This window comes from Daphnia magna, unplaced genomic scaffold (genome assembly GCF_020631705.1).
Source record: "Daphnia magna isolate NIES unplaced genomic scaffold, ASM2063170v1.1 Dm_contigs224, whole genome shotgun sequence".
Taxonomy (NCBI): Eukaryota; Metazoa; Arthropoda; class Branchiopoda; order Diplostraca; family Daphniidae; genus Daphnia; species Daphnia magna.
Window position 1 is genome coordinate 39,294 of NW_025533187.1, and position 13,051 is coordinate 52,344.

At 36.2% G+C, this 13,051-nt stretch overlaps 1 protein-coding gene across 1 annotated transcript; it reads right to left on the reverse strand.

The window, feature by feature from the left end:
* Positions 1-5,075: 5,075 nt before the first annotated feature.
* LOC123467750 lies at positions 5,076-6,539 on the reverse strand. Its single transcript, XM_045167546.1, has one exon. The coding sequence runs from the start codon at positions 6,537-6,539 to the stop codon at positions 5,076-5,078; it is 1,464 nt and encodes a 487-aa protein (XP_045023481.1).
* Between the last annotated feature and the right edge of the window lie 6,512 nt (positions 6,540-13,051).

Consider the following 13,051-nt stretch of genomic DNA (forward strand, 5'->3'; position numbering starts at 1 on the left):
TCAGGTGGTCATTAGCAGCAAGGTCATTTCCCCAGCAAAAGGGTACCCCATTTTCTAAAAAAACAAAATGGCACTAATCCTAATCTCTTCTCGCCGGGTCTAATCGGTTGGAGGGGATCAGATAGATACATCTAATCATGGCTGGTGTGGCCGTGTGAAAAAGAATAAGCTATCTGTTGCATGGTTATCAACTTTTACGGATGATGGGTCATAAATATTTTTTACACAAAACATTCATGGAAAGGGTCAATCTTTCTATCTTTCTATCTTTCGAACTAGACGGAAAATCGAAAAAACCGATACGGCAAACCAAAAGCTTAACCGAAAGGCACTACTTAATTAAGAGTAATCGAATGATGTGCAGTGTTACGTGATTACCCAAAAGGCCTTACATGATTAAGAGGAATCTAATGGTATGCAGTGTTACGTGATTGTAACACTTGACAACGAAAAAACTTATTTACCTAACGAACTAAGCGGAAAATCGAAAAAACCGGTACAGCAAACTAAAAGCTTAACCGAAAGGGACTACTTAGTTAAGACAAATCATATGATACGCAATGATATCAACGATGATGATGCGCAACTAATATCACAGTGTATTCACATTGAATACAAGCACATTTGATCCCGTTTACATATAGAAGAAAAAACTCATGGTATCACAGTTTATTCACATTAAATACAAGTATATTTGTTCCTGTTTACATATAGAAGTAAAAACTCATGGTATCACAGTGTATTCACATTGAATACAAGTATATTTCATTCTGTTTACATGTAGAAGTGTAAACTCATAATATCACTGTGCTTTCACATTGAATACAAGTATATTTAATCCTGTTTACTTATAGAAGTAAAAACTCATAGTATCACTGTGTATTCACATTGAATACAAGTATATTTGATCCTGTTCACATATAGAAGTTAACACTCATGGTATCACAGTGCATTCAAATTGAATACAAGTATTTTTGATTCTGTTTACATGTAGAAGTATAAACTCATATTATAACAGTGTTTTCACATTGAATACAAGTATATTTGATCCTGTTTTTATATAGAAGTAAAAACTCATGGTATCACAGTGTATTCACACTGAATACAAGTATATTTGATTCTGTTTACATGTAGATGTATAAACTCATAATATAACAGTGTTTTCACATTGAATACAAGTATATTTGATCCTGTTTACATATAGAAGTAAAAACTCATAGTATCACAGTGTATTCACATTGAATACAAGTATATTTGATTCTGTTTACATGTAGAAGTATAAACTCATAATATAACACTCTATTCACTTTTAATACAAGTACATTTGATTCTGTTCACATCAAGAAATATAAACTCATAATATAAAAGTGTATTCACATTGAATACAAGTATATTTGATCCTGCTTACATAAAGGAGTAAAAACTCATGGTATCACAGTGTATTCACATTGAATACAAGTATATTTGATCCTGTTTACGTATAGAAGTAAAAACTCATGGTATCACAGTGTATTCACATTGAATACAAGTATATTTGATCCTGTTTACATGTAGAATTATAAACTCATAATATAACAGTGTATTCACATTGAATACAAGTATATTTGATCCTGTTTACATATAGAAGTAAAAACTCTTGGTATCACAGTGTATTCACATTGAATACAAGTATATTTGATCCTGTTTACATATAGAAGTTAATACTCATGGTATAACAGTGTATTCACATTGAATACAAGTATATTTGATCCTGTTTACATATAGAAGTATAAACTCATAGTATCACAGTGTATTCACATTGAATACAAGTATATTTGATCCTGTTTACATATAGAAGTAAAAACTCATGGTATCACAGTGTATTCACATTGAATACAAGTATATTTGATTCTGTTTACATGTAGAAGTATAAACTCATAATATAACAGTGTATTCACATTGAATACAAGTATATTTGATCCTGTTTACATATAGAAGTAATAAACTCATAGTATCACAGTGTATTCACATTGAATACAAGTATATTTGATTCTGTTTACATGTAGAAGTATAAACTCATAATATAACAGTGGATTCACATTGAATACAAGTATATTTGATCCTGTTTACATATAGAAGTAAAAACTCATGGTATCACAGTGTATTCACATTGAATACAAGAATATTTGATTCTGTTTACACGTAGAAGTATAAACTCATAATATAACAGTATATTCACATTGAATACAAGTATATTTGATTCTGTTTACATATAGAAGTATAAACTCATAATATAACAGTGTATTCACATTGAATACAAGAATATTTAATCCGGTTTAACATATAGAAGTAAAAACTCATGGTATTACAGTGTATTCACATTGAATACAAGTATATTTGATTCTGTTTACATGTAGAAGTAAAACTCATGGTATCACAGTGTATTCACATTGAATACAAGTATATTTGATTCTGTTTACATGTAGAAGTATAAACTCATAATATAACAGTGTATTCACATTGAATACAAGTATATTTGATTCTGTTTACATGTAAAAATGTAAACTCATAATATAACAGTGTATTCACATTGAATACAAGTATATTTGATCCTGTTTACAAATAGAAGTAAAAACTCATAGTATAACAGTGTATTCACATTGAATACAAGTATATTTGATCCTGTTTTCATATAGAAGTAAAAATTCATGGTATCACAGTGTAATCACATTGAATACAAGTATATTTGATTGTGTTTACATGTAGAAGTATAAAATAATAATATAACAGTGTATTCACATTGAATACAAGTATATTTGATTCTGTTTACATGTAGAAGTATAAACTCATAATATAACAGTGTATTCACATTGAATACAAGTATATTTGATCCTGTTTACATATAGAAGTAAAAACTCATTGTATCACAGTGTATTCACTTTGAATACAAAATATATTTGATCCTGTTTACATATAGAAGTAAAAACTCATGGTATCACAGTGTATTCACATTGAATACAAAGTATATTTGATTCTGTTTACATTTAGAAGTATAAACTCATAATATAACAGTGTATTCACATTGAATACAAGTATATTTGATCCTGTTTACATATAGAAGTAAAAACTCATGGTATCACAGTGTATTCACATTGAATACAAGTATATTTGATTCTGTTTACATGTAGAAGTATAAACTCATAATATAACAGTGTATTCACATTAAATACAAATTTGATTTTGTTCACAGGTAGAAGTATAAACTCATAATATAACAGTGCATTCACATTGAATTCAAGTATATTTGATGCTGTTTACATATAGATGTAAAAATTCAAGGTATCATAGTGTATTCACATTGAATACAAGTATATTTGATCCTGTTTACATATATAAGTAAAAACTCATGGTATCACAATTTATTCACATTGAATACAAGTATATTTGATCCTGTTTACATATAGGAGTTAAAACTCATGGTATCACAGTGTATTCACATTGAATACAAGTATATTTGATTCTGTTTACATGTAGAAGTATAAACTCATAATATAACAGTGTATTCACATTGAATACAAGTATATTTGATCCTGTTTACATATAGAAGTTAAAACTCATGGTATCACAGTGTATTCACATTGAATACAAGTATATTTGATTCTGTTTACATGTAGAAGTATAAACTCATAATATAACAGTGTATTCACATTGAATACAAGTATATTTGATTCTGTTTACATGTAGAAGTATAAACTCATAATATAACAGTGTATTTACATTGAATAAAAGTATATTTGATCCTGTTTACATATAGAAGTAAAAACACGTGGTATCACAGTGTATTCACATTGAATACAAGTATATTTGATCCTGTTTACATATAGAAGTTAAATTTCATGGTATAACAGTGTATTCACATTGAATATAAGTATATTTGATTCTGTTTACATGTAGAAGTATAAACTCATAATATAACAGTGTATTCACATTGAATACAAGAATATTTGATCCTGCTTACATATAGAAGTAAAAACTCATGGTATCACAGTGTATCCACATTGAATACAAGTATATTTGATCCTGTTTACATGTAGAAGTATAAACTCATAATATAACAGTGTATTCACATTGAATACAAGTATATTTGATCCTGTTTACATATAGAAGTTAAAACACGTGGTATCACAGGGTATTCACATTGAATACAAGTATATTTGATCCTGTTTACATATAGAAGTAAAAACTCATGGTATCACAGTGTATTCACATTGAATAAAAGTATATTTGATCCTGTTTACATATAGAAGTTAAAAACTCATGGTATCACAGTGTATTCACATTGAATACAAGTATATTTGATTCTGTTTACATTTAGAAGTGTAAACTCATAATATCACAGTGTATTCACATTGAATACAAGTATATTTGATTCTGTTTACATATAGAAGTTAAAACTCATGGTATCACAGTGTATTGTAGGCTAAATCGCGGACCAAATGAACCAATATGAACTATATCACCCATGTGGTAGAAAACCCATTCTTTCAAGGCCTAAGTGTAGTGTTGTGTTCTAGTGTTGTGTTCTAGTGTCAGATTGGCGTGCGGAACACAATAATACCCAAGTTTTTCCTAACTCTATGTAGTTTTCGTGTTTCCAGTACACGAACCAAGATGGACGCTATCACCTACCTGGTAAGTCAAAATGTAGTGTTCGTGTGCGAAGCACACGAACCTTGAAGAACTATAACACCCTCGTGGTAGGTCGCCTATTCTGTCAAGCCCTAATTTTAGTGTTCGTTGTGCACGAAGCACAAAGAGTTTGGAACTACTAAGAGTAAGGTCCACGTGCGAAGCACGTGAACACAGCAACTCATCGTCTCCTTCCTTAGAATTCCATTCCCCTTTCTTGAAGATTGGACCTAGTGAGCTACCAAGAGATCTACCTGCTCTGAAAGCTAGTCTTGGAGGTTCTAATGGAAGCTGGGGGCCGAGTCGTTCTACTCTTTCTGTGATAAGTGGTGTTTCGTGTAGATTCGTGTAAAAGGATCGTATGCTATTACTCAGTGGTAGGACGAGCGGTTCATGGAAGTCAGAGACTAACGTGAAGCGCTCGTCGCCTGTGTCGAGGTATTGGTTGGTTGGTTGGTTATTGGTTTCCCCCCTGTCTTCAATAGTTCGGCTCGATCCTTAAGGAGAGCTTTGCTATAAGCGCTGTCTAGAACCTTCTGAGGATAGCCCCTTATTCTGAACTTGTGTAGGAGTGTCTCCGCCTCACGGGTGAATTCAGAGTGCTTACTACAATTCCTTTTGATCATAAGGAGTTGGGCGTATGGGATTGAGCTTTTAAGATTTACTGGATGTGCTGAGGTCCAATGTACGAATTGGGTACCTTCTGTCGGCTTCCTATATAGAAGAGTCGACAGTGAGCCATCATCCTCAATCTCTATTAGCAAGTCAAGGGCTTTAAGTGTTTTACCACCGTAGACAAATGTGAGTTTGATGTTGTCATCAACTACACCCTCAAAGAGGTTTGGAATGTTTTCATTCGCCCCTCTCCATATCTCTACAATGTCATCAATGTACCTTCCAAAATAAAGAAGCTCGGCTGGTGGGTTCTCAATAAGGTGTCGTGTTTTTCTATACATAAAGGCGTTGGCCATAAAAACTGACATCGAGCAACCCATTGCTGTTTCCTTAAGCTTCCTGAAGTACTTTTCATTTTGTAAATGGAAGACATTGTTTTTTAAAAGCATCTGTAGTATGTATCTAAAGATCTGGTGTGGAGGAGGAGGGAGCATATCATTTTTCTCGCAAAATTCTTTAACTACGTCAAAGTGTTCCATATAGAAGCTGGTTGAGTCGTCTACCGCTTCTACCCAGTCGATGGACGGGTAGAGCGATACTACATCAGCTGAAAACAGTTTAGCTCCTGGCGGGAGATTTGGCACTGTTGCCAAATCCCTTAAAAGCGCTGCTGTGTCTATCAGTAATCCCGGGTTGCACGGTAGTAAACAAGCCGCAAGCTTAGCAAGGTACTCATCTAGAGCCTTGAAAGGTCTACCTACTGCCGCTATGATTGGTCTTGCTGCGAATTCCCCGGTGTCTTCCCGCTTCTCTTTATGGATATTTGGGAGAAAATATGTGGCAGGTAACGAGAACTGCTGGTTCCTAACTCTACTACCCTCCGCCTTTGTGATACAGTTATGTTTTTCAAGTGTATTTGTAACTATGATTTTGTGTTTATGTATTTTCCCTATGTATCCCTCTGCCTCTGTTTTTGATAGCCCCATGTAAGTGTTTTTATCCCCTAGTTGTCTAAGTGCCTCTTTTTTGTAATCTTCCCTACTCCAAATAACTGTTTTTCCCCCTTTATCTGCTTTTAAGACGTACCAGCGTGTGTCATTGGTCAGCTTCTTCCAGGCTTTGAAAGCGCTGGTTGAGAAGTTGGTCCCTATCTTTCCCTTCAGTATTTCGGTAGAGAAGAGCTCTGACCAGAGTATATTAGACTCTTTTAATGCCTCAGGTGGTTCCCAATCTGATTTAAGGATCCTAGATATCATGCTGGTTTTGTAATCCCACCCCCATTCATATTCCAGTGTAATTTCAGATTTATGCTACGTCTTAATTTCCCTAAGTCCCTTTCTAGTGTTTCCCTATTAAAATTTACTTGTGGGATGAAAGAAAGGCCTTTAATTAAGGCTTCTCTTACACCCTCATCAAGCTGTGCCCCTACGTCATTACAAATTATCTACTGGAGCAGTTCCTCCCTCCCTGTCGGTTTTGATCTTGCACTTCGTTTGGTACGTAGCAAAGAGGTTGGTACCGAGCGACCGAACCCGTACGACGGTCGTTCCGTCCCGTTGGTTCGTCGCGTTGGATCCTTTCCCACCCTGTTGGGGTCCAACGGAATGTCGCCGGGGGTGGGTAGGAGCGTGCGCCTGTTGTTCGTGTTGGTGGTGGTGGATTTGTGTAACGAGAGTTCTGATTCCCCCTGTTTTCTCTGAGATGTGGTGCTATATATCTGTGGCCGTTTTTTTACGGTTCATGAGTGCGTGGTTGTATTTGAACTGTTGGTGATAGTGTTCGTCTAGCCGGGGGGTTGCTGTTCGTTCGGGCGGCCACTGGTGGTGTTGGGGCCGCCTGTATGCTTGTAGAGGGTTGGGGAGAACTGACTCTAGGGGCGGCTATTTGGGTAAGTGCTGTCTTTTCTGTCGTTTTATTTCCCCCTTTACTGGTCGTTTTATTGTTTTTATTGTTTTTCCCTGAGTTTTTATTGTTTTTCCCTCTGTTCTTATTCCTGTTTGTGTTACCTTTTCTCTTCTTACTCTCCTTGTTTGGTTCGTTTCTGTTTTGTGCGGTGTTGGCATCAGGTACCTTGGTTGCCGGAGCTTCCTTGGTTGCTCCAGTCGCTTTCGCTCCCTTTGCTTTCCCTGGAATTTTATGACCTGATGTGTTCGCCCTAGCATTAGATACGTGTGGTGTGATGCGTAAATTATCCCCCTCCCCCGTGATATGAAAAAATATAAGTGGACCTGTGCGTGTGGTGTATGGATGGATGCGAGAGAGCCTGCTTTCTTTTATATACTTGATGGAAGTATACTCATCATGGGAAAACCTCCAACCCTCAGAGAGATCGAGTATCTCTTTCCTAAGTTGTTTTTCAACCTCCTCTTCAGCTTTAATCAATGCAAGGCTGCATTCTCTAGCAGGACATCATCGCTGCGTTAAGCTTATCAAGGAGGTCTTTATTGGCTACTCTACGCATGGATGGACATTGAAACTGTTTGGCTAGTGGGATAATTGGAGGGCAATAATAATCAGGTAACTCGTTAATATGACGTTTTTTGCAGCGATCACGTTTTCAACCTCAGCTAAGAGTTTACCTATATGAATACACTTAGGTTCCAGGAGCGCCTCTACCGGCAACTCTGGTGGAGGTAGGAGGTCGAGTATAGAGAGTGATTCCGTGCCCTCTGATTGTTCCGCTAAAATGACCAAGTTCTCTAATGTATCTGTGGATGCGTTGTGTGTGTTGTGTGTGTTATTATTGAACGTCAACGGAGCCTGGCTAGGAGGCTCCTCGTGGCCCATCGGTGATCCTAATGCCGGCTGTAGTGTTTGTGTTAGGGTTTGCTTCTCGTGACCACCTGGTGTCAGGTCGATCGTCAGCGGGCTATCCCTTTGTGTGTGTGCCCCGGCTTGAATTGTTTGGTGGTGTGGATGTTGTTTGTGGTGTGGTAAAACTGACGCTAGGTGGTGGAAGCTGTGGTGATTGCCCTGTGTTTCTTTCTATTATAACCCCCCCTGGATTGAGATGGTAGATATCTGTAGTTGTTGAAGCTGACTTAGGTGTTATTTGTCGTGGGGTTGTGTTATTGTAAAGTGCCCAACTAAGACTACCTGGAAGTTCGCCCTCTATCGGTGAGATGAGGGTTCCTTCTATGTTCCCATCTAGTCTCCCAAAATAATCCCGGTTAATCTTGGTGTAAGTTTTCTTGTTCTTAGTGTTACGGAGAGGGAGGCATGAAAGTCTAGAGCTGTCGATGGTAATTGTACAAAGTAACTCGGGATCATTGTATCATCGGATAGCATTTATTCCACAGTTGCCCTATAGAAGTAGTCCCAATTACCCGTCTTCCCTTTAGCGCTGGGGAACCTGAGAACTACTAAGTGTTTCCTGGTTTTTTTGGCTTTACCCTCTAATTCGTAAAGGCTCACTCTCATTTTCAAAAGTTGATAAAAAGACTGGAAAACCGCAGTTACCGTTCCGCAAAGTAGCACTTTCCGCAAGTGGATTCCACAAATTAGTGTCCTCTCCGCGAGTGGATTTCGCATTTTAGTACACTTTCCGCAGCAAAATCCCGCAAAATAGTACCTTTCCGCAAGTAAAATCCCACAGAATAGTACCCTTCCGCAAATAAAATCTCACAGAATAGTGCCTTTCCGCAAATAAAATCCCACAGAATAGTGCCCTTCCGCAAGTAAAATCCCTCGTTTTAGTGAAAGCTTGAAATCAAATTTTCTACGTTCCTGAAACTCTAGTTTGTAAAAGATAATGATTGATTAGTCCAATCCCACTCCTTCCGGTTATTTTTCCGAACGACCCGTCCGCGTGATCAGTGGAACCGTCAACGCTCGTAAGTCTGAAGGTCTGCCCACTGAACGAGAGAGCTATTCTCAAAATCTCATTCAGTTTCCAAAAAGGGGGGTTAGTACAAACGTGGCAAAGGCGGCTGGCTGTGTTACGATCAGGCGGGTCTTTGAACTTTCGCCCTTTGCCGCACCATGTGCCTGATGACTCGGACGACCAGTATTCTGTCGCTCCGCCCTTCCTTTATCCCACGGTTCCCTCCGATAAAGGAGTTGTGCTACACATATATCAATTCATAAGCATGAATGCGATATGTGTAGCCCACGGGTAGAGAAGAACAGAGTCCCAGAATAGTGATTATAAGACAATGCCAGTTCCGATTTCACAACTCTGATCTCGCCAGGGAGATGGACTCCAGCATCGGCTAAAAATCAGAGTCGTTCCACCAGACCGCCTTCTACTCGCACGCTCTACCAAGAGACACTAAGAGTAGGAGGAGGGAACATACAAACGTGGTACAAATATACTAAACAGCAGCAGCCAACCTGAAAAAGATAAGCGGAGAGGTTATTTTTGGTAAAAAAACTTTGAAGTCAAATAACTCAGAAACCGTAAGAGATAGCGAAATTCTTAGCAAAGTTTAATCAGAACGCCGAATAAAAAAGAAACGGACCAAAGCCGTGGCTTGGCTACCGTCAGGTAAACCGAAAAAGGCTACCATCAGATAAGTCGAAAAATGGCTACCATCAGGTAAGCCGAAAAAAGGCTACCATCAGGTAGGCCGTAAAAAAGGCTACCATCAGGTGGTCATTAGCAGCAAGGTCATTTCCCCAGCAAAAGGGTACCCCATTTTCTAAAAAATAAAATGGCGCTAATCCTAATCTCTTCTCGCCGGGTCTAATCGGTTGGAGGGGATCAGATAGATACATCTAATCATGGCTGGTGTGGCCGTGTGAAAAAGAATAAGCTATCTGTTGCATGGTTATCAACTTTTACGGATGATGGGTCATAAATATTTTTTACACAAAACATTCATGGAAAGGGTCAATCTTTCTATCTTTCTATCTTTCGAACTAGACGGAAAATCGAAAAAACCAATACGGCAAACCAAAAGCTTAACCGAAAGGCACTACTTAATTAAGAGTAATCGAATGATGTGCAGTGTTACGTGATTACCCAAAAGGCCTTACATGATTAAGAGGAATCTAATGGTATGCAGTGTTACGTGATTGTAACACTTGACAACGAAAAAACTTATTTACCTAACGAACTAAGCGGAAAATCGAAAAAACCGGTACAGCAAACTAAAAGCTTAACCGAAAGGGACTACTTAGTTAAGACAAATCATATGATACGCAATGTTAACGGGAAAAATTGATCATCTAACTAACGAAGCAAAAAATCGAAAAAACCGATACGGCAAACTAATATCACAGTGTATTCACATTGAATACAAGCACATTTGATCCTGTTTACATATAGAAGAAAAAACTCATGGTATCACAGTTTATTCACATTGAATACAAGTATATTTGTTCCTGTTTACATATAGAAGTAAAAACTCATAATATTGCTGTGTTTTTACATTGAATACAAGTATATTTGATCATGTTTACATATAGAAGTAAAACTAATGGTATCACAGTGTATTCACATTGAATACAAGTATATTTGATTCTGTTTACATGTAGAAGTGTAAACTCATAATATCACAGTGCATTCACATTGAATACAAGTATATTTGATCCTATTTACATATCGAAGTAAAAACTCATGGTATCACTGTGTATTCACATTAAATACAAGTATATTTGATCCTGTTCACATATAGAAGTTAACACTCATGGTATCACAGTGCATTCAAATTGAATACAAGTATTTTTGATTCTGTTTACATGTAGAAGTATCAACTCATATTATAACAGTGTTTTCACATTGAATAAAAGTATATTTGATCCTGTTTAGATATAGATGTAAAAACACTTGGTATCACAGTGTATTCAGATTGAATACAAGTATATTTGATCCTGTTTACATATAGAAGTTAAATTTCATGGTATAACAGTGTATTCACATTGAATATAAGTATATTTGATTCTGTTTACATGTAGAAGTATAAACTCATAATATAACAGTGTATTCACATTGAATACAAGAATATTTGATCCTGCTTACACATAGAAGTAAAAACTCATGGTATCACAGTGTATTCACATTGAATACAAGTATATTTGATTGTGTTTACATGTAGAAGTATAAACTCATGATATCACAGTGCATTCACATTGAATAAAAGTATATTTGATCCTGTTTACATATCGAAGTAAAAATTCATTGTATCACAGTGTATTCATATTGAATACAAGTATATTTGATTCTGTTTAAATGTAGAAGTATAAACTCATAATATAACAGTGTATTTACATTGAATACAAGAATATTTGATCCTGTTTACATATAGAAGTAAAAACTCATGGTATCACAGTGTATTCACATTGAATACAAGTATATTTGATTCTGTTTACATGTAGAAGTATAAACTCATAATATAACAGTGGATTCACATTGAATACAAGAATATTTGATCCTGTTTACATATAGAAGTAAAAACTCATGATATCACAGTGTATTCACATTGAATACAAGTATATTTGATCCTGTTTACATATAGAAGTAAAAACTCACGGTATCACAGTGTATTCACATTGAATACAAGTACATTTGATCCTTTTTACATATAGAAGTAAAAATTCATGGTATCACAGTGTATTCACTTTGAATACAAATATATATTTGATCCTGTTTATATATAGAAGTAAAAACTCATGGTATCACAGTGTATTCACATTGTACACAAAGTATATTTGATTCTGTTTCCATTTAGAAGTATAAACTCATAATATAACAGTGTATTCACATTGAATACAAGTATATTTGATTCTGTTTACATGTAAAAGTATAAACTCATAATATAACACTCTATTTACATTGAAAACAAGTATATTTGATTCTGTTCAAATGAAAAAATATAAACTCATAATATAACAGTGTATTCACATTGAATACAAGTATATTTGATCCTGCTTACATAAAGGAGTAAAAACTCATGGTATCACAGTGTATTCACATTGAATACAAGAATATTTGATTCTGTTTAACATATAGAAGTAAAAACTCATGGTATTACAGTGTATTCACATTGAATACAAGTATATTTGATTCTGTTTACATGTAGAAGTAAAAACTCAAGGTATCACAGTGTATTCACATTGAATACAAGTGTAACGAAACGCCAAGCGAAGCCCCTTCTTGCCCTTTTTATTTTTTTGCTTAATTAAACTAAGACCTTATTTCTTAAACTCCCCTTAACTTAATACCCCACTAGTTGACCTAGTTATTAGACTTTCTAGAAAATATAACAAGCGGAGAGAACAAGTCTCGGCACGCCCGTTATAAATAGAAACTTTTATGATTTGTCCAAAGCCGCCCAAAACGGCCTTAACCTGCCGTAGCTAAAAATAGATATATTTTTGTCTGTTGGGAATTGCCCGAAACGGCCCGAAACTGCCCGGCCTATTTTTAACAATCGTCCAAATTCGCCCGATACCGCTTGAATTTGTCCGCCTATACCTCTTCGTGACGTCCAAATTCGCCCGATACCGCCCGATTTTGTCCGCCTATACCTTAACATTGTCCCGTATGTCCCCCACGGGATGATGACTAACATATAAAAAGCCACCGCAAACTCCCAAAAGTCAGTCAGATCTACTCTGCCTGTTCCGTGTGCCAACTTAGGCCTCTGCCGCTCTCCCGCCGAGCCCGCTACCGTAACTCTTGCAAGCCGCAGAATAAGTACCCCTTTAAGTAATCACTAAGTAGCTGTTTGACTCTTACTTTATTACGTCTATGCCTTGAAGTTAGTACCCATTGGTAACCTTTAAGTGTCATGAGTCTTCTTCCCTCAATTTACGAGCTTGTTTA